Below are 25,233 nucleotides of genomic sequence, written 5' to 3' on the forward strand. Positions count from 1 at the left end.
CTCAAGTCCTGACCAAACTCAGGCCCTCAAGGTTGAGCAGTTAGCACTTTACCCACTGAGCTACCTGTCTAGCCCCTTCTGAATCTTAACATTGATATGTTAAACATATCAATCTGGTTTACAAGACCCTGGCTGATCTGTCCCCAAGCTCGTCTTCTAATGCCCCTACTTCATCCTCTCCAACTCTACAAACCATTGTGTTCTTTCTCACATGTGTCAACCAAGTCTTTTTGTTCCCAATGCTCCCTCTACACAACATCTTTCCTCTGTTCCTATGCAAGAGATAAATAAGGGAAAGATCTTTGGGAAGAATGTTATTGGCTAATATAAGAATAGAATCTCTGTTGTGTTCCCAGAACTCTGCACTGAATAGGTGCTCAATAAATCTTTCAGATGAGCAAATGTGAAGGTCTTTGGCAATATTTGAAAGACTGAATCTGAGGTGACAGAAGCATTTTACGTTAAATATCTTTGCTCACACATCACCACTCTGTGTAAAACTGCAACCTGTCCCAACAAATTAACTTTGCTGTGGTCTATTTTTCTCCATAGCACTTAGCAATTATATACAGCCATGTATAAACAGAAAGCATCCCTATTATCCAATATTTTTTTTAGTGTTTGCTTAATTTATTTTATTTTTATTATTATTCTGAAGTGCCAAGGATCAAATCCAGGGTTTGCAAACTCTACACAAGCATTTTACCACCAAGTACACCCCATATAATCTAGTATTTTTGCTGTAGTTTTACTGTGTTTTGATGCACAAATACCACTATTATACTTGGCCACGTTTATATATACAGTTTGTAGCCTAGGAGTCCTGGGCTAAACCATATAGCTTAGGTGAGCAGAGGCTGTACCATTTGCTTTTATGTAAATTTATGCAAGACATTGCCTAAGGACACAGTTCTTAAAAACTATCACTATTGTTAAGGGATGTATGATTATATATACAATAGTTACTTATATGCTGTGTATATAATTCATAATCAGTTATACTGTTATATAATATAAACAAAGCATTAAATATAAGATACAAACAGATGTAAACATTTACATACTAACATTTGCACCTGGGCGTGGTGGTACATGCCTGTAAGTAATCCACTTCCACTTGGTGGAAGAAGCAGGAGGATCTTAAATCCAAGGTCAGCTTGGGTTGCACAGCAAGTTCCAAGCCAGCCTAAATTGTACAAGGAGATCCTGTTAAAAACGTGCACAGGGCTGGAGAGATGGCTCAGAGGTTAAGAGCACAGCCTGTTCTTCCAGAGGTCCTGAGTTCAATTCCTAGCAACCACATGGTGGCTTGCAACCATCTATAATGAAATCTGGTGCCCTCTTCTGGTGGGCAGGCAGAACATTGTATACATAATAAATAAATCTTTTAAAAAATGCACACACATATATATGTTCATATTTGATAATTTACGTATTTACGGGCTACCTATTATAATGCATAGGTATATCTGAGGCTATTGTTTGATTTTTTTTGTTATGTTTATCGGTTGTTTCTCATGATAGAATATTGTTCTATGAGGGCAAGGAAGAAGTCCCAGCACCTGGTCCACATCTTGAGCTCCACAAACGGAAAAAAAGAATGAACGCTTTTGGTCACCGGAGTCTCAGCCTTCCCGTGCTTAGGTTGGATGTATCTTCTAATCTAAGGCAGTATCATGTTCCGTTCTTTTTTCCCACCCTCACAGAGTACACAGTTCTAGGAAATAAACCCAGGATTGCAATTTCCCATCTTCTAGGGGCTGATGCCCCACCACGTGCAACGGGCATTAGCGGGACAGGACTACCACTCCCAGCATGCACCGCGCATTGGGGTCGTACCACAACCTGTAGGGGATATATGGGCCTGAAACGGAGCCAGGGGCGCAGAAGCAGGGAGAGACGCCCCTCTATTCAGGCATCTATGGTACACCCCAGACCCAGCCCTCTAAGGCCCCGCGCTTCCGAGCTCCGCGCAAACTCTAGTTCTTTTTGCAAGACGGAGGTGGTTTGCTCTTCCGTTGCCCTGTGGCTTCGGCTTATCTCCAGAAGGAAGGCGAAGCTTCCGCCCAGCACTGGGGGTGAGCGGGAGCACATTGCCCCCAAGCCCTTGGACAGCATTTGAAAGAGGGTGCTTTCCTAATCCCAACTTCTGGGATCCCCAGTGGGCATATTTGGAGGTTGTGGGGCCCGGGTGGCATTCAGAAGGTGTCTGCGTTTGAGGAGACCATTAGGAGGCGGTGCTTGGGGACTCGGGTGGCATTTAAGAGTCTGTTTTATGGGGTAGGTCTCAGACACAGATTTATACCCCTTGGAAGCAGGGCTTAGTGGGAGGCTCGGGGTCTGTTTATGAGTACCCTGTCGATGGGCAGGATTTTGAGGCTTTCCAAGAGGAGAGAAGTTTGAAGTTACTAAAGTCAAGGCGGGAGTTGGGGAGGGCTTACCGGACCGGGTGACAGTGGGAACGTTCAGCACCGACGTGGCACTGTGGTATCAGTGGCCTTTGTGACCGCTGATGAGGTCTGCACGGCTGGTTACCCTGGGCTGTGAGACCAGGGCATATCAGGGGCCCAAACGCCAAGAGAGAGGAGCCTCTCAACTGAGGCTGGGAAAGAGTGTCTGCTGGGGCTCTTCCGAGTAGACACAGGGCCACCGGGCTACTGAGCGGTAATTTGGTTGCCGCTTTATTCATTCGTGAGGGGTAGGGCTGTGGTGCGAACCCTCTTTCGCACCTGGTCCACTAGAAGTGTCAGCTTATGAATTACTCTCTAGGGGGCGGATCAGCGTGCTGAAGGGGCGTGTTGACGGGGTATCACGAAGTCTGCCTCACAAACTAGAGTTTATTGATAATCCATACAATAATCTGTGAAGGTGAGTAGCGCCCCGAGGTGTTTTTTTTTTTTTTAAGCTTTTCTACGGGTGCTATGCATAATTTATGAGGGGCGTGGCCTTTACCGCTTCTGCAGGGATCCGCACTTAGCTTTCCCTCACCGGTTCCAGGATTTAAACCTGGCATCTATTGGAGATGATGCCGCGGGTATTATTCATGCCTTATGTCTCAGTAATTCTAGATTGCTAACCGAGACTCCGAATTCAAATCCCATCCATCTTTACGGTTGTGGATCTTTGGCAAATCTTTTAGGAAGCACGAAAAGTGGGTATTCAGGATAATAAGAACAGTTTACACCATTTAGTTACTTTTATTAACCCATTTTATCTTCACAACTTCTCAAAAGTAGGTTTCATCCTAGTTCATAGATGAGGAATCTGAGACACAGGACAGGTAAGTAGTTTGTCCTAAAGTCGCACAGAGAGTGGCTGAACTAAGATTCAAATCTGACCTGGTTTCAGAATTGGATAATGCCCTTCCCCAAGCCAATTTAATGATACTATTACTGGTGGGCTCCGTGTTACTCATCTCTGCTCTTCCTCTCTCCTCTCCCTCTGTGTGTCCTACTCCTCTCTCCAGGCTGTCACTATTTCCACAGGCTTGCTAGAGAATTAGGGACCTGCCTGCCTCAGCCTGCCAGGTACTATGGAATTACAAGGAGTAGTTGGGATGCTGAGTAGAGGCAGGAGGATCTCTTGAATAACGGTGTTTGAGAACAGTATGGAGAACACAGCAAAACTCTCTCCTTTTGTTTCTTCCCCTTTCTCTCTTCTCTCTCTGCTTTCCCTCCTCTCTGCTCTCTCCCCTCCTCTCCTCTCTGTTCTCCCTCTCTTTCCTCTCTGTCTGCTTTTCTGTGTCTCTTTCTCCAGGATTTGTTTCCCTAGACTTGTCTGGTACTAGTGATCCTCTTGCTTCAGCTTGCCAAGTACTATGGAATTACAGGAGTTGTGCTAGCTCACCCCAGCCAGACCCTGTCTTTTAAGAAAAGCTACTGTTTTACTCATTGAAATTCAATCACAAGTTAAGTTCTTGTTCTTAGTTCCCATTTTATGGATCTGAAAACATTCAAGCTGATAATTTCTGTAATGGCTGGATATAGCCTCACATATAAGTAATTTTAGATTAATTCAAATATGCTTACATATTAATTTTAGTTACATATATTTGAAAACTGTTATAATGCCTGTGGCAGCACTGCTCTAAGACCCTTTCCGTACTTATAACACAGTTATCAATCTGTGGATGGATTTTTTGAGGTGGGGATTGGTGTGGTTTTTTGTTTTTTTGTTTTTGTTTTTGTTTTTTTAATGATGCTATGAATTGAACCTGGGGTATTGGGGAAGTGCTTTATCCATAGCCTACATCTCCAACCCAAGGTGGACTAATTCTAATACTGTCATTGCCTATCAAAGGCATGTAGTGAGTCTGGATTTAATTGGGACAAGATAATCCCCTAAACGGTCAGTGATGAGTAGCAAGGACTGTGCTCCCCTCTGGTTTTGCAGGGTTATCCCTTATGACACACGCATTGACTATTGTCTCATAATCTCTGCTTTCTGGGTAGCCTCACCTTGGCTGGAAGGGGATTTGTCACCTTGGCCTCATGGGATTTGTCCTTTTTTTGAGCCAGTTTCATGGTAACCAGGCGGGCTTCAAACTAATGATCCTCCTGCTTCCATCTCCCTTAGTATAAGTGCTGGAATTACAGGTGTATGCCACTACACATGTACTGCCTGGGTGCAACCTTTCTTTCTTTTGGTTCAATCCCCCACCCACCCTATACAGGGTCTCTATGTATAGCCCTGGCTGTCCTAGAACTCTCTCTGTAGACCAGACTGGCCTCAAACTCCAGAGATCCGCCTGCCTCTGCCTCTCAGTGTTGGGATTAAAGACGTATATACCACCCCTGGTGCAACCTTCCTTGACCTCTCTGTTTCCAAGATGAGCTGCTGCAGCAGCAGCATTCAGTATTCAGGAGCCAAAGGAGCGCATTTTCCCTGCAGTAGCCCCATTTCTTGCTTACTGGGTATTAGATGGAGCAATAAGGCAGGTCTGCCTCTTTTGTTCCACCCCACTGCGCTTCATGCATTATTCATGAGTAAGATGTAGCTTTGGTCTCCTTGATTCCCGGCAGCAGCAAGATCATTCATTATTCATGAGCATGGGGTGTGATTGTCATGCTTTAACATCTACTATCTGGTTGCCTGGTCTTAGTAAACCCATCATCTTGCTTCATAATTCACCATCAGGAAGAATGGCCTTGAGGTCCTTCCCTGGTTTCTTTGACAGTTTAGCTGCAGTAATTCTTTATTCATAGTCCACGGGGCGTGGCCGCTCTACCTGTTTTTCTAGTTATTGCCTCCAGAGCCACAAGGTGGAGCTGTTCTCCTTCTAATTAAAGAAGTCCCAAACTGGGCAGGGAAAATAAATGATTCATGAGTGGGCGCGGTCCTCTTGCATCCGGGTTTCTGGGGGTGGGGCTCAAGGTTTTGTTCCGGCCTTAGGCTCTGCCGCCGCCATCTTGTGTCGCCTGCTGGGGAGAAGGAGGTGGCAGGGAAGAAGACCACAACCACAGCGGTCGGGGGAGGAGAAAGCGGCAGTGATCCTAGCTGGCCCAGGCGGCAGGGAGGAAGAGGAGGAGAAAGAGGAGGGTGGCGGCCGAGCTTGACTTAGGCTCCTTGAGGAGTTGGCGGCGGCGCGACCCGGGGAACCGGCATTGGTAATAGCTTTTCTCTGCATCTGGCTCGAAGCAAGGGCTCTGGGAGGTATGGGAGGGTCCCTGCTGGCTTTCTGCCAGCCTGATGTCTGGGTGCACTGCGGTGTCGTGGATATCAGGAATCACTAGATGAGCGGGGGGGGGGGTGGGGGGATGCAAAGCCTGGGGCGGGGTAGATCATTTCTGTCTGGGACCACCCCGTTCCCTTGGGCTCTGAGATCTGACCTTGACATCAGATCCCCCTATCTCTGCTTCTGGAGACTTCTGGCTCAGAATCTATAACGAGATATCTTGATCGCATCCTGAGCCTTGCGTTTCCTATCAGAACTCTCCAGTCTCCCATAAAGGCACAGAAATTCAACATTGCTGCTTGTAAAAGCTGTCCATACTTGTGTGCTATTGAAGACCTGCCCGGAAATCTCCCTTGAGACTCCTCCTAGCCCTTCAGGAAGGGTCCGCATGGCCTTCATTTCCGAAAGAGCCTTGTCTAGCATTTTCAACCAGAATTCCCCCCCCCCCCCATACTATCTGTCCTTAGAGCTGCCATCTGGATTAGACTCCGTGAAAAGCTATCTGACTGGCTTTTCTGTGGGACTCATTCCTACATTTGAGGTCTCCCAACACCTTTACATAGCATGCATCCTCGTGGACACCTGGCATTCTTAGTCACAGACTCTTTTTAGCATTTGCCTTTAGAGGCTCCTTAGGTTCCTAGAATCTGCCCTTAGAGATTTTCCCTGCTTTCAGGGATCCCCCCCCCCTTTTTTTCACGCTCTCATTGTTCTTAGGCTGTCCTCAATAGGACAGCTTTTCCCCCATCAGCCACCCTTAACCTCCAGTATCTTTCCTCTAGAGCCTCCCAGGGAACTAGACACTAGGGAGGACCTGCTTGGACACAGTTCTCCATTAGTAATCTCCTGCCACCATCTACTCTTTCAGACGCTGTTGATTTGTAGCCCTATCTGCCGGACGGTCTCATCCTAGACCCAACTTCTGCCTTCAAAAGCAGACCAGAGTTGTAGCTTCTCTTTTTATAGATCCTTTAATCTAACAGCAGGCCAAAGAATTTGCAGTTTGCCCTCATCCTTTTAAAGGTTCCTAGCCTCTTCATTCAGAGGGTGTCAGCTTTTGCTTTTGGCCTCACTGAACCCCACTATCACTGTCAGATACCTCTTTCTCCAACAGGCCCACTTATCCTCCACCAGAATAGAAAACCTAAATATCTCTTTAATGAGCTGTGGAGTCATGGAATTGGTTAGAGAAACCTAACTCACTTGGAGATCTAGCCAGCATTTGCTTGGTAACCTTTATTTTTGTATTTTTTATTTTGAGATAGGGTCTTACTATGTAGCCTTGGCTGGCCTGAAATATATAGATATATAGACCAGGCTGGCCTCAATCTCTTAGAGACCATCCTGCCTCTGCCTCACTAGTGCTGGGATTAAAGGTGTGTGCCACCATGCTCAGCACTTCATAATCTTTTTAAGGCTTGTGCTATCTGAAACTCGTCTTCCCTTTTCCATTCTATCAGGACAGCTGTGGTGCCTGTTAGAACCACACAAGTCCTTTGTTGCTCCATTAGAAATCCCTCTTCAAGAAGATGCCCTCAGAGACCTCTCCTTGCCTCTTAGCATTTAATCTCACAGCTTCCTGGCACTCTAGTGTCAGCATCAGAGACCTTTCTCTGTGAATTCCCATTATTTTTGGTGAAGGGTTCTATCACTAGGAGCTGAGACTCTCTCAGCCCCGGCATCTTCTGCAGTAGTCTCAGGTTTTGCATTCTCCCACCTCTTTCTAGAGACCCAAGATGTAAGTCTTTCTTAAGACTTTGCCTGGGGGCTGGAGGTTAAGAGCACTGGCTGCTCTTCCAGAGGTCCTGAGTCCAATTCCAAGCAGCCACATGGTGGCTCACAACCAACTATAATGAGATCTGATATGTAGGTAGAACACTATATACATAATAAATAAATCTTAAAAAAAAAAGACTTTGCCCAATGTCACCAGCACTTGTAAGGCCTGCTGAGGTCTCTTTTGGGTCTCCTTTCATATATCTCCTTCAGAGCTCCTTGAATCCAATCACTTCCTGATGCCATTCTCACACTCTCAAGGACTTGTCAGTTAACACCTCCTAGGAAGTTTGACAGGCCCTAGCATCCTCCTCAGTACTGTAACTTCTTCCAGTTAATCAGCTGGCTCTGTGCCTCCTAAGCCTACCCCAGGGTTCCCCTGCTTAGCCTTTGGGAGTAGAATGTTCTCAGGCTTCAGTCATCAGTTTGGAGACCCCAGGTAAGTTTTGAAATGCTTTAATTTCAGCTTTGCCAGGCAAGTTATTGAAGATATATTCCAACAGAGAAGGTTGAGTTCATGTTGAGGGAGAGAGGATGTGGATTTGAAGTTTTTTTGGTTTTGTGGGGTTTTGTTTTGTTTTTTTGGATGGTCTCTGCTCCAGATTCTTTCTGCTTGCCTTGATACAGGGGTTCTCCAACAGGCAATTGAAATCTCCCTTTTTATTTTCTTTTTTGAAACACTATACAGCTTAGGCTGGCCTCAAACTTAGTCTTCCTGCCTCTGCCTTATAAGCACTGGGGTTGCAGGCATGTACTGCCACACCTGGCTTCGAAGTCCACTTTTGAACAGTCATCCGAACCCTGCTTAGACTTGCTGCCAGCACTAGGGGTGGAGAGGTAAAAGGCCTGATAAGGAATTCTCTGGCCCTGGATCTTGTCTGATGTAGAAAGCTGAGAAAGAATATGCCCTGGACAAACCAATCAATGACAAGGCAAGGGAGATAAGTAGTGGAGGCCCCTCTGGGTGCCTGGGGTGGAGCTTATATCCTCAGGTCCCTGAGTTTTGAAACCACTGATAGATTTTTTTTTAGCCTCATCAGGAGGACAATTCTTTGCCTCCCAGCTTTTGGAAAAAATGGGCTTAGAGGAAATGAGATCTCCGTGCCAAGTCACTGCCAGTAAATGGAAAATAGGAATTGCTTTTGGCTACCTCCTAACTTATCAAGCCTCTTCCTACCCAAGGTGGATCTAAGCATTCCCAGCAATTTCACTGGCAGATTTTGGCCCTAGGCAGCCACCTACCTCCCCTCTTCTCCCTATCTGTACCTCCTCTCATCTCTGAGCAGTCTGGGCTGGACCCAGAGCCAAATACTGACACTGCTTACCTAAGAAAGTCGCACAAACTGCTAACAGCTGCATGACACTGGACAAGTGACATCCAGGGCAAGTGAGTGGAGTTCTCTAAGCTTTCACTTTCTATTTATGGTAGGAACGTAGGGTTATGTAGTTCACAGGCATTGTTAGAGTTAGACAAAGCCTTTACTCTTGTCATTGTTCAGATTAGAATGTGACGGTGCCAAGATGGAATCTTAGGTGTGCTGGGGGCAGTAAGAGCAGTTGTGTGAATAGAAGACGGTATGGGCAAAGGCTTGGTGCTTTGAAGAGCCATTGGGCTTGAGAAATGATTCTGGCTTCTGTCTTCTACTTAGAAGCATCTGAATCCACCACCATTAGGCTTCACTTCTAATAGCAGGCTATATTGTTAGGTTTTTTTTTCTCCCCTTTGGGATCTAGCCTCACTTGATCATATGAGCTCAGGTTTTTCTCATTTGTTCAACAGAGGCCTTAAACCCTGCCTTGCAAGGACAGGACAGTTGAGAGCATGAGACTTGCTAACTCTGAGAAGTGGCTTGGACTTCAGTCATTGGATCTGGTCTGATCCCAGTTCAGCCACTCTGAGTAGGAACTTTGGTTGAGTCACCAAACATCCCTGAATGAAGTTTTTCCTTCCTTGTGAGCTGGGGTAAATAGTAGGAGTGCAATTCCCACAGGGTTGCCCTGAGGACAGACAGCGACAAGGATCATAAAGTGCTTAGTGTGGCTTCTGACACAGGACTCCTAGTAAATACTCATTTATCATCGCTGCTAATCTTTTGAAAGACTTCACATGCAGAAGAGACTTTAGAAGTATACATTTTCTCTCTTCCTGCAGCCTGTTTCATTTGCCTGGGTTGTTTTCTATTCCTAAAACTGGGAGAAGGGCAGGGCTTTAAGCTCTGCCCTGAGCCCCCCTAGGGCCTATGGTTGTATCTTTTTTCATCTCAGCAACACCATGGAGCCATATCATCATCCATTTTACAAAGTGAGGGAACAGCTCCACGAGATACCTATAAGGGGGTCAAGATTTAAAACCTCAGTATTTCTTGAGTTCACATCTGTCCTCTGATCTTCCCAGAATGGTCTTCCTCTTACTCCACAGGATTGGAGCCTTTCCCTTATGCTGGGCTATTTAAGTCTTCTCCCACTATTAACCAGTAATAAGCGGAAAAATAGCACAAGGCCAATGAGGGCTTTTCAAACAAACAAACAAACAGAAAATATCAGAAAAATATCTGTCTATCCTAGGCTCACCTCTGGCCTGTCTTTTTTCTTTAGATGTCCAGCTCGCCGCTGTCCAAGAAACGTCGCGTGTCCGGGCCTGATCCAAAGCCGGGTTCTAACTGCTCCCCTGCCCAGTCTGTGCTGTCCGAAGTGCCCTCAGTGCCAACCAACGTGAGTATCTTCCCCGTGGAGACTGGCTAGCATGATAGTGGGACAGGGAGTATTTCATATCGTTTTCCATTTGCCTGCACTCCACAGCCCACTCGTGCATGTTGTCTTGAACCTCTTCATGCTCTCCATCCCCAGGGAATGGCAAAGCACGGCAGTGAAGCAGACATAGATGAGGGCCTTTACTCTCGGCAGCTGTAAGTTGGGCCAAAGTCTGCCTGAAATGGGGAAGGGCACTGAAATAATTGGATCAGGTGGGGTAGACCGTGACCTGGAGTCTCTTCTAACTTGACAGGTACGTTTTGGGCCATGAGGCGATGAAGAGGCTCCAGACATCCAGCGTCCTTGTCTCAGGATTGCGGGGCTTAGGTGTGGAAATTGCTAAGAACATCATCCTTGGTGGGGTCAAGGCTGTCACCCTACACGACCAAGGCACTACCCAGTGGGCTGATCTCTCCTCCCAGGTACCTCTTCCCAACATTCTTTCCCCTGCACCTGCCTCTGTGTGCCACAGACATCTCACTTCTTATCCTTCTTTCACCCTCTTACAGTTTTACCTTCGAGAGGAGGACATCGGTAAAAATCGGGCTGAGGTATCTCAGCCCCGACTTGCTGAACTCAACAGCTATGTGCCTGTCACTGCCTACACTGGGCCTCTTGTTGAGGACTTCCTTAGTGGCTTCCAGGTACTTAGCCACTGCTCAGCCTCCTGCTTGATTTTCTTGGAACTCATCTTTGGTATTTTTCGGTACTATTCACTATTTAATGAGCAGTCTGGGGTATCAGGTATTATGTTGGAGAGCAGAGAGAATGCAGGCAAGATGAAATCCTGAGCCTGCCTTTGCGGGAAAATTGTGGACACATCAACTATATAACATAGTAGTTAGGAACTGTCCTGCTGTGTCTAGCTCTTCTAGTGTAATTTTAGGCAGGTCACTTAGACCCAGGACCTTGCTCTTTCCATTTTCAGGATAGGAATGGCAGTACTGATTTCATGGGGTTCCTATGAAGGTAAAGCATGAAGAATAGTAACTCGGACAGAGGGAAGGCAGCATGGGCATTTACTAGTTTAAAAAGTATAAGCTGTGAGAGGTGAAAGTCTGTCCCATGGGGCTAAGGTCCCCAAGGGCCAAGGTACTACAGCAACAACAATCTGACACAGTTGTAGGAGCTTATCCTGGTGGGCAGGGATAGATGTTCCTGGAAAAGGTGGAGAGAAGTTTCAAAAATTGTGGTGGAGTGGGCAGCATCTCGGGAGCCACCAACAGATAGGAATGGTATGAGTAAGCTCGGACTTTGGCTGGAGACAGTCTTGCCCTGCCTGTGTCTCACAGGGCATGGCAGGGTTGTAGGCAGTTAGCAAACAAGTGAGTCAGCTCTTCTGCAGTCTGTGCCCAGTACCACTACCTTTCCCAACATGCACTAAGCCTTTGTGCTCCTTGCTATTTTCCTCTCACTGAGTCTGATCCCCAAAAGGTCTTTACAAGAGGCCTGGAGGAGCAGGAGGACCCGGACAACTCCGCCTTCAGAACTGTCTGAACCTTCCTACCAGTCTTCTGCCAGTGTTCTTTCTTCTCTCCTTCCCTAAGTTCTGGGCTCTTGACCCGAGCTCTACCTCTCCACAGGTGGTGGTCCTTACCAACAGCCCCCTGGAAGACCAACTGCGAGTGGGTGAGTTCTGTCATAGCCATGGCATCAAGCTAGTGGTGGCAGATACACGAGGCTTATTTGGGTAAGTGCCACTTCCCTAAGCTTCTCCCCACAACCTTTCCTAGGCCAAGACCCTCATCCCTCTTCTTCTGCCACTCAAGTTTTCTATTCTGTGTGTTCACCTCTCCCTGTGTGACATTAGTGCTGTTATATCCCCACTGTGATGTGCCAAGTTTCCTCAGCAGATATCCAGTGCACATTAAAGGATGCCTGGGGACATGTGTGGGCCTCAGGTATCAGTTCCCTTGTCACTCTCTACAGGCAACTTTTCTGTGACTTTGGAGAGGAAATGGTTCTCACAGATTCCAATGGGGAGCAGCCACTCACTGCTATGGTTTCAATGGTCACCAAGGTAAGGAGGCCAGCCCCAGGGATACTGGAAGACAGATAGGCAATAACAGTCCTGTGTCTACTCTTATTCCTTGACTTGCCTCTGAGGCTCACTTCTTTTTAACCAGGACAATCCCGGTGTGGTTACCTGCCTTGATGAGGCCCGACATGGATTTGAAAGTGGTGACTTTGTCTCATTCTCAGAAGTACAGGGCATGATCCAACTCAATGGATGTCAGCCCATAGAGATCAAAGTGCTGGGTGAGCATATTAGAGGCGCTGGTTAGGAGATCAAAGGGAGGAGACCCTGAGTTCAGAGTAGGGAGAGCCTAAGTGCCTGAGGTAGTTCAGAGAATCTGGGATCCCATCAGAGCTGATGGGCATGGGGGAGAAGGGCCAACTATGTTTGAATTGTTGAGGTAAAGGAGTCTCCTGTATTTTGAACAGGGCAGACCATAAGATCTGCTCATGTCGCTGGGCGGTGGTGGCGCACACCTTTAATCCCAGCACTCGGGAGTCAGAGCCAGGCGGATCTCTGTGAGTTCGAGGCCTGCCTGGGCTACCAAGTGAGTTCCAGGAAAAAGGCACAAAGCTACACAGAGAAACCCTGTCTCGAAAAAACCAACAAAAAAATCTGCTCATGTCTAAGCTGGTTTGAGTAAGAACAGCCTACCAGTGTAGACTTGGGGACAGAGATAACAGGGTCTCATGGGGTCTGAACTGGCTCTAGGGCAGAGGAGATAGTTTCTGATCTCCAAATGGGGCCAGAGGTTGAAAGACAGTACCTGGGGTCTGCATTGGGTCAGGAATTTTGTTTCCTTGTCTCTGAGTTTTGTGGACTTGAAGGAGGGTGTATAGGACTGACAGCCTCCCTATTCACTCTAGGTCCTTATACCTTTAGTATCTGTGACACCTCCAACTTCTCTGACTACATCCGTGGAGGCATCGTCAGTCAGGTCAAAGTCCCTAAAAAGATTAGCTTTGTGAGTATTGGGTATAGTGGTTCTTGGTGGGTGGTTCTAGACCAGTGGTTCTCACCCTTCCTAATGCTGTAACCCTTTAATACAGTTCCTCATGTTGTGGTGACCCCCAACCATAAAATTATTCCATTGCTATGTCAAAACTGTTAATTTTGCTACTGTTACAAATTGTAACAAATGTTTTTGGAGATAGAGGTTTGCCAAGGGGGTCATGACCCACAGGTTGAAAACCACTGTTCTAGACCATTCCAAATTCTCTGTTCCTTTTTTCTCATCTTTAGAAATCCTTGCCAGCATCACTGGCAGAACCTGACTTTGTGATGACTGACTTTGCCAAGTATTCTCGCCCTGCCCAACTGCACATTGGCTTCCAAGCTCTGCACCAATTCTGTGCTCAGCACAACCGACCACCTCGACCACGAAATGAGGTGGGTAGATAGACCGGCAGCCATCCAGGATAGAAATCCTTGGTGCTAAAGGCCCACCATGCCTCTGCCTGTCCGCTGCCCATCTCCTGACAGTGGTCTGGGAATTCCATACCTATTTCCTTTGCCTTACCAGGAAGATGCAGCAGAGCTGGCGGCCCTAGCTCAGGCTGTGAATGCTCAGTCCCCGCCTGCAGTGCAGCGGGACAACCTGGATGAAGACCTTATACGGAAGCTAGCTTATGTTGCTGCTGGGGACCTGGCACCTGTAAATGCTTTCATTGGGGGCCTGGCTGCCCAGGAAGTCATGAAGGTGAGCAGGGTGGGGATGGACTAGGTTTTGCCTTGCCTCCATGACTTGCTGTACATATGTGTCAGGGTCTGATTAACACCAGCCGCCTCCTTTTTCCTCCTCCACTAGGCCTGCTCTGGGAAGTTTATGCCCATCATGCAATGGTTGTACTTTGATGCTCTTGAATGTCTGCCAGAGGACAAAGAGGCTCTTACAGAGGATAAGTGCCTCCCAGTATGTGAATGGGCTGGAAGGAAGGCATTATTGGGGGTATTTCTGGGGAAGTTTCTCTCTGACCCTCCTCACTTCATGTTCCTCAGCGTCAGAACCGTTATGATGGACAGGTAGCTGTATTTGGCTCAGACCTTCAAGAGAAGCTGGGCAAGCAAAAGTACTTCCTGGTGAGTGACCTCATTGGACACCTAGCATGTTCACCTCCCTTGGTCTCTGGTCACCCCCTCTAGGGTTTCCCTCTGCATCTGAAGGAGAGGGGTCTTTTTACAACCCTGGGATGAAACGTGGCACTAGACCTTTTTGCTCAATCCCTTTGCCTCTGGCAGGCATGAGGAATAACGGATGGCTTTGTATCTCCTTGGTTTACCCTGACTTGCCTCTGTGTCTCCTCTTGGCTGTTTCTTAGGTGGGTGCAGGGGCCATTGGCTGTGAATTGCTCAAGAACTTTGCCATGATTGGGCTAGGCTGTGGAGAGGGTGGAGAGGTCGTTGTCACAGACATGGACACCATTGAGAAATCAAATCTGAACCGACAGTTTCTTTTCCGGCCCTGGGACGTCACGGTGAGATAGATGGGGTAGAAGATGGAACTGTGACGACATTTCACTGCCCTCCTGTCTTTTTCCTGTCCCTGGAATTTCTAGTGAAGATCCACTTATCTTTCCTTTTGCCCTTCTTGCCCTCTGTTTCTGTCATTCATTCGGCAAACATTAAGTAGTCCCACCTTGAATCAGTCATTTTTATCTCTTCTGAGCTATAATCAAGTCAGTTTCTTTTTTCTTTTAGTACTGAGAATTTAGTCTAGCCCCTGCCCTTTCATTTCCTTTTACTTTTTCCTTAATTTTTAAAAAATAATTATTTATTATTGCCAGTTGTGGTGTGGTATGCCTTTATTACCAGCACTCTCAGCTGGCAGATCTCTTGAGTTCCAGACAGCTGGGGATACACAGTGAGACTCTGTCTCAAAAAACAGCAACAAAGATATATTTTATTTGTTTTATATGTATGTGTGAGTGCCTGCATGTATCATGTATGTCTACCGTGTGTGTGCCTAGTGCCTGAAGAGACTGGAAGAGTATGTTGGATATTCTAGAACTGGAATTCTAGGGTTATAAGAGGTTGTAAGCCATCAGATGTGAATGCTGGAAACCAAAACTGAGTCCTTTGGAAAACCAACAAGTGCTCTTAACCACTGAACCATCACTCTAGAACTTATCAATGCTGCTTTGGGACAGTGTGTTGGGAGTTCCCAAAATATCCCCAAACTCAGTGACTGCCTAGGAGAACTAGTAGCTGATTTACTGCAAAAGAAAAAGCACACAAAATAATCAACAAGGGTAGAAAGGCTCAACAGAATGAATTCAGCAGCAAGTCTCTAAGAGTTATCTCCCAGTGGAGTTGCAGAAAATGGACTTCATTTCCCTTGTAACAAATATAACAATACTCTTGAAAAGTTTCTACCCAGGGAAGCCTGCTCATCTGTACCTAGGGCTTTTACTGGGATCTGGTTATGTATCATAATTCTTGACTCTAGAGGGAAAGACAGTGTTTAACACAGTGTTCACATAAACAGTTCAGGCACACTGAGCCATTATTATTAGGTGAGGGAATGATGGGAACTTTTCCTAAACTCCAAGGTCCTAGACTCCAGCCAAGGGCCACTTTTGGAAGTAGGCCTTCTGAAGGATTTCATTGTAGTCAGCCAGGTAACTCGTCTCTGCAGTTTGAAACTGAGGTACCAGAATTCTGTGAGGCCTTCCCTAAGGCCAGTTTTCACTGCCCAGTATTCCTTTTCATTAATTTATTCGCTGAATAGTTACTTTAGGAATTACTGTTGTAGGTACATTAAAGAATAAAATAAGGCGGGGTTGGGGATTTAGCTCAGTGGTAGAATGCTTGCTAGAGGCCCTGGGTTTGGTCCTCAGCTCCAGGAAAAAAAAAAAAAGGCAGTACATGGTGGCTTGTACCATTCATCTCAGAAGCAGGCATATCTCTTGAGTTAAAGGCCATCCTGGGCCACAAAGTAAATTCCAGGACAGCCAGGTCTACACAAAGAAACCCTGTCTCAGTAAACAAGAATAAAGGTGCTAGTCGAGGAAGGTAAATAGTAAAGAACAGATACATAATTAATACAATATAGGTGCAGCTGGGCCCGCTCATGCACTCAAGAGGCAGGTGGAGCTTTTGAGTCAGAGGCCAGTCTGGTAATATGAAAGTGAGATAATGGAGTCAATGTTGGTACTTTGCAAAGCGTAAAGGAGCAAGTTGGGCTTGCTAGAGAGGTTAGTTTACAGATTTCATTAGTTCCTTAAGGAAGGTCTGCCTCACTTCTGCAAAGCTGTGGTGAGTGTGGTGAGTATCTTCTGGGTAGAAGTGCCTAAGGCCAAGATGACAGCCCATAAAGCTGTGCTCCACTCTGAGAGGTCCTGGGAACCAATTCAGTTTATCTAAGTGGGAATGAGAGCCAGGGAAAGGTTCTAAGCGGAGGAGAGATCTGACCTGATTTTGGCTTCATTACACTTCTGCTTATTTATTGTCTAATATGTGTGGGGAAATCTCCAACCTGCAGCGCTGTTCCCTAAAAGAATAGTAGGTATCAGGTAAGCACAACAAACAGGTGGTTAGTCCATTGTCTACTGTGTGTGCTTCTCTTCTGCTTCCTTTTCCATCTCACTTACCACATCTGTCTTAGTCCTGGCCATGTGGCATTGTTTCGTTGAATATCCTGCTAAACCAGGGAGCCTCCTGAACTTGGGCTGGTTCGTCTAACATTAGATGAATGTTCAGGGGGATAGCTCTTTATTTTGCTGAGTGAATCCACCAATAACTGAGTCCCCCGTTCTGACTTTGCAGAAGTTAAAGTCTGACACAGCCGCTGCAGCTGTGCGCCAGATGAATCCTTACATCCAGGTGACAAGCCACCAGAACCGTGTAGGTGCTGACACAGAGCGCATCTATGATGATGATTTTTTCCAAAACTTGGACGGTGTGGCCAATGCCCTGGATAATGTAGATGCTCGTAAGTTTGAAGCCTGATAAAGAAGGCAAGGGCAAAAAGAGTGAGAGTCTGGGGCCCTCCTGTTCTTTCCCCATGTGCTTTTCCTTGTCTCCTGGATCTCACATCATTGTCCCCAACCAATCATACAGGCATGTACATGGATCGCCGCTGTGTGTACTATCGAAAGCCACTGCTGGAGTCTGGCACATTGGGCACGAAGGGCAACGTACAGGTGGTGATCCCCTTCCTGACAGAATCATACAGCTCTAGCCAGGATCCACCAGAGAAATCCATCCCCATCTGCACCCTGAAAAATTTTCCCAATGCCATTGAACATACTCTGCAGGTAAGTGGTGCTCAGGAGAAGGGAGGAATGTCTACCAGGCCCTTGGCTTTTGGTTATCATGGCTTAAGTATAAGACATGTTTTCTTCTACCATCTTTCTTTCCACCTGGCAGTTGGCACTTCTGAAATGACTTATTCTTCTTGTAATTCCTACTTTTGACTTTTTTCCCCAGTACAGAGACAGGTAAGAAAACCAATGCTGTTGCTAGGTATGGTGGCTCACCAGTACTTGAGAGGCTAAAGGAAGAGGATTGCTGTGAGGTCAAGGCAACCTTGAACTACAAAGCAAGACCTTATCTCAGAAAACAAAACAAAGAATGATGAATACTGAAATATCATTCCTCACCTAGGTTTAACAATATCTTGCCATATTTTCTTGGCTTGATATGAACGTGTTAGCATGCACCTTTAATCTCAGCACTGAGGTGGCAGAGGCTGGTGGATTTTTGACTTCTGTTCATAGATGTCACACTCTTAACAACTTAGAGATAACAGTTAAAAGCAATGACTGCTCTTCCACAGGGCCTGAGATCAGTTCCCAGCAGCCACATGGCAGTTAACTTCAGTTTCAAGGGATCTGATGCCCTCCATGGGTACTGCATGAATGTGGTGCCCTAACATACATGCAGGCAAAACACCCATACACATACATTTAAAATTGGGGCTGGAGAGATGGCTTAGTGGTTAAGAGCACTTGCTACTTTTACAGAGGACCCAGGTTCAGTTCCCAGTACTTACACAACAGCTCACAACTGTAACTCTTGAGTTTGAGGCTAGCCTGGTCTATAGAGCAAGTTCCAGGACAACCAGGACTACACAGAGAAACTCTGTCTCGAAAAACAAAAACAAAAGAGAACTACTATCTAACCAAACCATTTTCCTCTTTGTTTCTTTTGAGACATCATCTCATGTATTCCAGGTTGGCTTCAAACTTGCTGTGTAGCTGATGATAACCTTGAACTGATCCTTCTGCTTCCACTTCCCAAGTACTGGAATTACACGCATGTGCCACCATGTCTGGCTCCAAAGCACTATTTTCATGCTAAACAAAATAGTCATTTCCTTCACTCTCTTCAAGTTATTTGTCTCTAGCACATGATATTCAGATTTCCCCATCTATTGTGCAAAATGAGTTTAATGCTGGTTTGTCACAATGACATTCTACATATGATACACATATGCAACAGTGCTGCATATCATGAAGCTAAAATGTTACGAAATGACCATATCTACATGATGAGCACCCAGGCCACAAGGATAGCTATATTGCTATCAGACTTCTAGGTGCAGTGTTAGAGACCAACATATTGAGGAAGGGTAGGAATAAAGGGGTAGGAAGAGACCAAACCTATCTACCACTTCTTCTGACCCTACTGTTTCAAAGTGTTTGTGTCAATTTTGTGTGCCACCAGTCTCACTAGGGCATGTGTGACCTTGAACTTCACTTCTTTGTGCCTTATATTCTTCCTCTCACTGGTCTGTTTAACTGGCACCATTTTAAGTGTACCTAGGGAAGAGGATAGAGCCAATGTCTTATTTTCTGCTAAGTCCCTAGAGAATAGATAGGAATCGTTGGATTGAATCTATTTTTTGTTTGCTTGCTTGCTTGTTTGTATTTTGGTACTGCAGACCAAACCTAGGACTTAGACAACCACTTCTTTACCCTTTTTCGTTGAGTCAAGGTCTCATGCAATTGTGCCTTGCAGTAATGTTGTTTTTAAGTTGTAAAGTACACTTAACCAGTACACATTTTTCATCAAGGCATAGTACACAGTTCTTGATGCATTTTTTTCACACATACATTGGGATAGTTATTTCTCAGATCAAGTTCACTGACTTAAATTGAGAGGCGAGAAATGAAGGAATGGGGAAAGTTGGAAGCTTCTCTTTCCTAAGTAGCTATGTATTTCCTACTTGGGTCACCCATGATGACTCTCACTTACCTGTGGAAACCTATTTTGTCCATCATTCCATAAAATCCATTTGTTCTGTCTGCAGTGGGCCCGGGATGAATTTGAAGGCCTTTTCAAGCAGCCAGCAGAAAATGTTAATCAGTACCTCACGTGAGTAACTTGCATACCCCACTCTCCTGCCTGCCACCAAAGACATTCTATGCTTTTTCAGCTGTCACCCTCAGCACTAGGCACACTTTTCAAAGGACTCTAAATGTTCAATTCTCATGCTGTGGGGGATCAAGATGAGCTTTCTGTGGAGAAAGTGGGATTGCCCTAGAGCCTACTTCAGGGGCCACTGTGTAATCTTGCCCCTCGGCCCCCTCCACTCCCTAATAGAGACCCTAAGTTTGTGGAACGGACCTTGCGGCTGGCTGGTACCCAGCCATTGGAAGTGCTGGAGGCTGTGCAGCGCAGCCTGGTGCTGCAGCGACCACAGACTTGGGGTGACTGCGTGGCCTGGGCCTGCCACCACTGGCACACCCAGTACTGTAACAACATCCGACAACTGCTGCACAACTTTCCTCCAGACCAGGTAATGCTCACTCATGTGTCCATTTGGCAGCATGCATTTCCTTGTGAGCAGAGTTTGCTGCAGACCTCTACAAGTGACTGCTCCCAGTTACTAGTCCAGATGTGGCTGGTGTCCGAGGCAGGAGATGTCAGAAGAATGAACTTTTTGTTTCTTCCCTTAGTTCTTGGAGCAAGATAATTGGTTCTCTTGCTGTTCCCCTTCACTGTGGTGTAGGTTGAGGCTGATTTTTATTAGGGCTGATAGTGGACCATGAAGCAGAGATTCAGTCATCACCATTGATTCAAATCCCAGCGCACTCTGAACTTGGGCATGTCACTACTCTCTGTTCCTTTCTTTAGCTTGAAGGAGGAGCAGTTGTGATCTATCTCACTGGTATTTATTAATACTAAGTACATTCCGGTCTACTCAAGGTGTTTGTGAAGAAAGTATCTAAGAATTGATGGTGGTTTTCTCAGCCAGGACCTTGGCAGTGAGAGTCTTAGATGATTAACTCCAGCTCCCTTCCAGGACCCAGCCAAGGATAGTGAGGTGGGGCACATCCAAAGCCAGGGTGACAAGTAAGGATTGTCAGAGAGGCCTTCATTTCAAGATCTTACTTCTTGAAACTCTTCTTTCTTTGTTTTAGCTCACTAGCTCAGGGGCCCCATTCTGGTCTGGACCCAAACGTTGTCCACATCCACTTACTTTTGATGTTAACAATGTAAGTCTCCTTGTTGGGTTTTCCTGGAATCAGGTAGAGGGTGGGTGGGTGGGAAGGAGGTGATGGCTTCCTACCCAAGGTCAGATTTGTTAACCCTACTGTGCCCTGCCTTCCCCTAGACACTGCATCTGGATTATGTGATGGCTGCTGCCAATCTTTTTGCCCAGACCTATGGGTTGACTGGCTCTCAAGACCGAGCTGCTGTGGCCTCACTCCTGCAGTCAGTACAAGTTCCAGAGTTCACCCCCAAGTCTGGTGTCAAGATCCATGTTTCTGACCAGGAGTTGCAGAGTGCCAATGCCTCTGTTGGTGAGGGTGTTTGGCCATTTGCTCAGAAGTCAATGCCCTTTCTAGTACCTCTGTGACCTTACCTTCCTTTGCACCTCCCTCCCCTGAAAGGAAGACAATCTGTTGGGGGAGTATTCTGTCCATCCCTCCCTCTTCTTTCCCACTCCAGCACCCAGGAAAACAAACTTGGTTCTTGGATGGTTTGCATTTGCCTTGGTTTTTATTATTTTCTCTGCCTCTCCTTGATACTGTTCATCTAGGGGGTCAGATCTCCAGCAGGGATCGCCTCCTCTGACTCTTGCCCACACTTTGTCTCTTCCAGATGTCCCATGTCTCCTCATCCATGCATCCCTCCCACCCTGTTGCTCTGTATGTCTTCACCCTAATGTTGTCCGTCCTAATTGAGTCCCCCTGACTTCCCTTTTGGATATCTGTAATGTATTTATAACTCTGTATACTGCCCCTGCCCCACATGTTGACATTCCCTCTTCTCCATCTTCTTTCTCAAATACCTGCTGTTTCCTGTTTTCTGTGTATTTCCTTTAGCCTTTTCTTCCACCTCCTCCGCAGGGTCCCTCTGACTTTCTTCTCATGTTTCCTCCTCCCCGTCTCATCCTCCATCTTGCTTCTTTTCATATATTCTCCACCTTCCTCTCAGATCCTTCCTATATAATCATGCTTGTATACTATATCTACCCAAGACTGACAACCCTTTGATCTGATTACTCCACCTCACCTCCACTTTCTCCTATCGTCTTTATTTCTATTCCTGGTGTCTCTCCAGATCTGGATAGCCTCTTCCCCTCCCCTTTTCAGGTTTGCTCTGTTCTGCTCTGGCTTTCTGGCTTTTCCTTTGCCCCTTCATTCTAGGATATCTCTCTCCAAATTCTGTATCTAACTGAATTCCTTTTGTCCTACCTAGGCTTTCAGCCTCACTCCATGCATCTGTTTTTCTCTTTGTGCAGATGACAGCCGTCTTGAGGAGCTCAAAGCCACATTGCCCAGCCCAGACAAGTTACCGGGATTTAAGATGTACCCCATTGATTTTGAGAAGGTGCTTGGAAGGGGCCCTGGATAGGACAGTTGGGGTGAGCTAAGCACAGACGAGGTTGTAAAGAATGGGGATCTAGGAATATGGAGCCAATCCAGGCCTTTATGGTGATCAGATCATGGGCTGCCACATAGCTTTCCTTCTGATCTGGGAGAAACCAGCAGGTAATTTGCATTGGAGGATACTATATCCCAGGAGGCCAGGAAAACTTTTCATCTGATCTACTCCTCTTGCTCAGGATGATGACAGCAACTTCCACATGGATTTCATTGTGGCTGCATCCAATCTTCGGGCTGAAAACTATGATATTTCCCCCGCAGACCGGCACAAGGTAAGGGGACCTGATGTTATACCATTTCCAGGCTTGAGTTCCTTACATCTGTGCCCTTCTTTAGCCCTTCAGCCTCTTACAACGTAGAACTAACATCTTCCTTGGTCTGTTTCTCAGAGCAAGCTGATAGCGGGGAAGATCATCCCAGCCATTGCCACCACCACAGCAGCTGTTGTTGGCCTTGTGTGTCTGGAGCTGTACAAGGTAGTTCAGGGGCACCGACAGCTTGACTCCTACAAAAATGGTTTCCTGAACTTGGCCCTGCCCTTCTTTGGGTTTTCTGAACCTCTTGCTGCACCTCGTCACCAGGTAGGTACCCATATCAGAAGATTCGACTTGCAGTGGAGTGTGCTCAATAAAACTGGCTTTGGTTTGCATTAGACCCGGTCACTAGGTCAGAGTTCCTATCGAAATACACCTGCATGTTTTTTGCAAGAGTACTAAGGTGTAAAGTATGCCTGGCATGTTGAAGGAATAAAAGTCAGTAGCTCAGAGTGATTGAGAAGATAAGGGGCAGAAGATGAGACTAAGATTCTCTTTTTGTGGGCTGGAGAGATGGCTCAGAGGTTAAGAGCACTGGCTGCTCTTCTAGAGGTCCTGAGTTCAGTTCCCAGCAACCACATGGTGGCTCACAACCATCTGTAATGAGATCTGGTGCCCTCTTCTGGCATGCAGACAGAACACTGTATACACAATAAATAAGTAAAATATATATATAAATAAGAGATTCTCGGTTGGGGATTTAGCTCAGTGGTAGAGCGCTTGCCTAGCAAGCGCAAGGCCCTGGATTTGGTCCTCAGCTCCGGGAAGAAAAAAAAAAGATTCTCTTTTTGTGGCATATAGGACCTTGTCATTCACTTGAAGGTTCAGTGCTTACTCAGAGTAACATGGGAGCCATGAGGCTTTGAACAAAAGGTTCTAATCTGAAGTTACTGGATTTGCATGAATGAGGGCATTTTCTTACATTGCAGTACTATAATCAAGAATGGACATTGTGGGATCGCTTTGAAGTACAGGGGCTGCAGCCTAATGGTGAGGAGATGACCCTCAAACAGTTCCTTGATTACTTTAAGGTAAGGCCCTTTCTCCCTCTCATCCCACCTGGAAGATGGGATGGATAGATGATTTTTGACCTTCTCACAATCACAACACTGCTGTTTCCTCCTTCTGCCCTCCAGACAGAGCACAAACTAGAGATCACCATGCTGTCCCAGGGTGTGTCCATGCTCTATTCTTTCTTCATGCCAGCTGCTAAGCTCAAGGAACGGTTGGATCAGCCGTGAGTAGGCTATTCCCAGGCAGGCTGGGAAAGGCCCTGTGTTCCTTGCCTTGGGTGGGGAGCCTCAGCTTGGAGCTCTTCCATTCTTACCCATCACCTCTCATGCCCTCCCTGCCTCCCTTCCTCTCTTGCTTTGTCTTCTTAGCCCTTAACCCTCACCCCTTTCCCTAGGATGACCGAGATTGTGAGCCGTGTGTCAAAGAGAAAGCTGGGCCGCCATGTGCGGGCACTGGTGCTTGAGTTGTGCTGCAACGACGAAAGTGGCGAGGACGTCGAGGTCCCCTATGTCCGATACACTATTCGTTGATCTCCGCGCATTCCCCGAAGCCCTAGCCCTCCGTCCCCAGATCCCTTCCAGTCCTGCTTCCCATTTGGCCGCTGGCAGTGGTCCATCTAGCCAAGCCTGGTATTCCCTTATTACCCAGCAACCCGAGACCCTCTCACCACTGCTTTGTACCTTGTTTGGAACCTAAATCCCAATAAAAAGATAATAACCCAGATATAGCCATCCTGGCTGTCTCCAGGGAAGGAAGGAGCATCCTGGAATTGTCTGGCTCAGATAGTAGCCCAATGGGCTACTCCAGGTACAAGCTTCCTGGGCAGAGAATAATGTGAGTTGATACCTCTTATCTACTCTCTGTGGATAAGAGGTACCAGTGACGTTATATAAACAGGTACCCGGGTCCTCGTGATTTGAGTGATTTGAGCTGAGTTCAAACCCTGTGTTCTCCATGTCCTAACTGCCTCCATCCACTATGAACACACTTAACAGGGCTAAGCAAGGTTAGCATACTTTGGACATTTCATCCTTCTGGGCTATCCTTTACAGTCAAAGTTCCCCACGGTGCCAGGAATGCCTGTACAGGTATCTCAAGTCCATGCTGAGGAGCCCTGAACAGCCAGTCTAAGGAACACCGATGTGATAAGGCACACTGCAGTTTTTATGGACCTATTTGGCTAAGGACATCTTGAGAAGAATGTGCTTTTTTCTGCTTCAGTCTACCCATATGTGCCCCTTGAAGGTGCTTGGAGAAGAGCTCTCCAGAGAAGAGCTGACTGTGGGGCCGAGGGTAGTGCAGGGCAGTAGCAGGAGGCTCATCAACACCCCCAGCAAGCCCAGAGCTGCTGTGCTCCTTCCTTGTCTTGGCAGTTGAAAACGCCAACCTGGCTAGCCATCTCCATGGTGGATATTTTCCTTCATTGATTTCTGTCTCCAACCTAGCCAGAAACCAGTTTCTCTGTCCTATTTAAAAGCAGGACCCCTCTCCACTTAAGTGGAATAGTTCATCCTGTCCCCAAACTTGGCCTGATTCCCATCACAGCCTGTCCCCACATCTACCTCCTGAGTCAGCTCCTGGCCCTAGCTAGGCACAGTGTATGCTCTTGCCTACTTCTCTGTCCATACTTTTTTTTCTTGGCCTGATATATTAGAGTGACCTTATCCTTTCACAATAGTACCTTTTTAGGATGACAGAGGTCTTTACCTCTGGTGTCTCGTGGTGGTGCTAGCTGTTTAGAGTGAGCAGTGAAGTTTTCCCACTGTCAGCACTTTACTGCTGTTACTTCTCCAGAAGACCCCAGGCCACCTGCCAGATGTTTCACACCATTCCAGGCAAGCACTGCAT

At 46.6% G+C, this 25,233-nt stretch overlaps 1 protein-coding gene across 6 annotated transcripts; it reads left to right on the plus strand.

Annotated features, from left to right (window-relative positions):
- Nucleotides 1-1,863: 1,863 nt before the first annotated feature.
- Nucleotides 1,864-24,108, plus strand: Uba1 (ubiquitin like modifier activating enzyme 1). Of its 6 annotated transcripts, none has more exons than XM_036174571.1 (27): nt 1,864-2,078; nt 2,770-2,868; nt 10,046-10,162; nt 10,298-10,356; nt 10,455-10,623; nt 10,711-10,845; nt 11,785-11,891; nt 12,131-12,221; nt 12,328-12,460; nt 13,085-13,182; nt 13,461-13,607; nt 13,741-13,917; nt 14,026-14,130; nt 14,217-14,297; nt 14,537-14,692; nt 16,983-17,148; nt 17,277-17,473; nt 19,471-19,535; nt 19,764-19,959; nt 20,585-20,659; nt 20,779-20,968; nt 21,913-22,001; nt 22,237-22,329; nt 22,447-22,638; nt 23,301-23,402; nt 23,508-23,608; nt 23,780-24,108. In XM_036174571.1, the coding sequence occupies exons 3-27, from the start codon at nt 10,046-10,048 to the stop codon at nt 23,913-23,915; spliced, it is 3,177 nt and encodes a 1,058-aa protein (XP_036030464.1). In that variant the 5' UTR covers nt 1,864-2,078; nt 2,770-2,868; the 3' UTR covers nt 23,916-24,108. The 6 variants fall into 6 exon arrangements, with proteins under 6 accessions (XP_036030464.1, XP_036030465.1, XP_036030462.1 ...); XM_036174568.1 differs by having other exon boundaries at nt 2,064-2,078; nt 10,250-10,356; XM_036174572.1 differs by lacking the exon at nt 2,770-2,868.
- Nucleotides 24,109-25,233: the final 1,125 nt, after the last annotated feature.

This window comes from Onychomys torridus, chromosome X, assembly GCF_903995425.1.
Source record: "Onychomys torridus chromosome X, mOncTor1.1, whole genome shotgun sequence".
Lineage (NCBI taxonomy): Eukaryota > Metazoa > Chordata > Mammalia > Rodentia > Cricetidae > Onychomys > Onychomys torridus.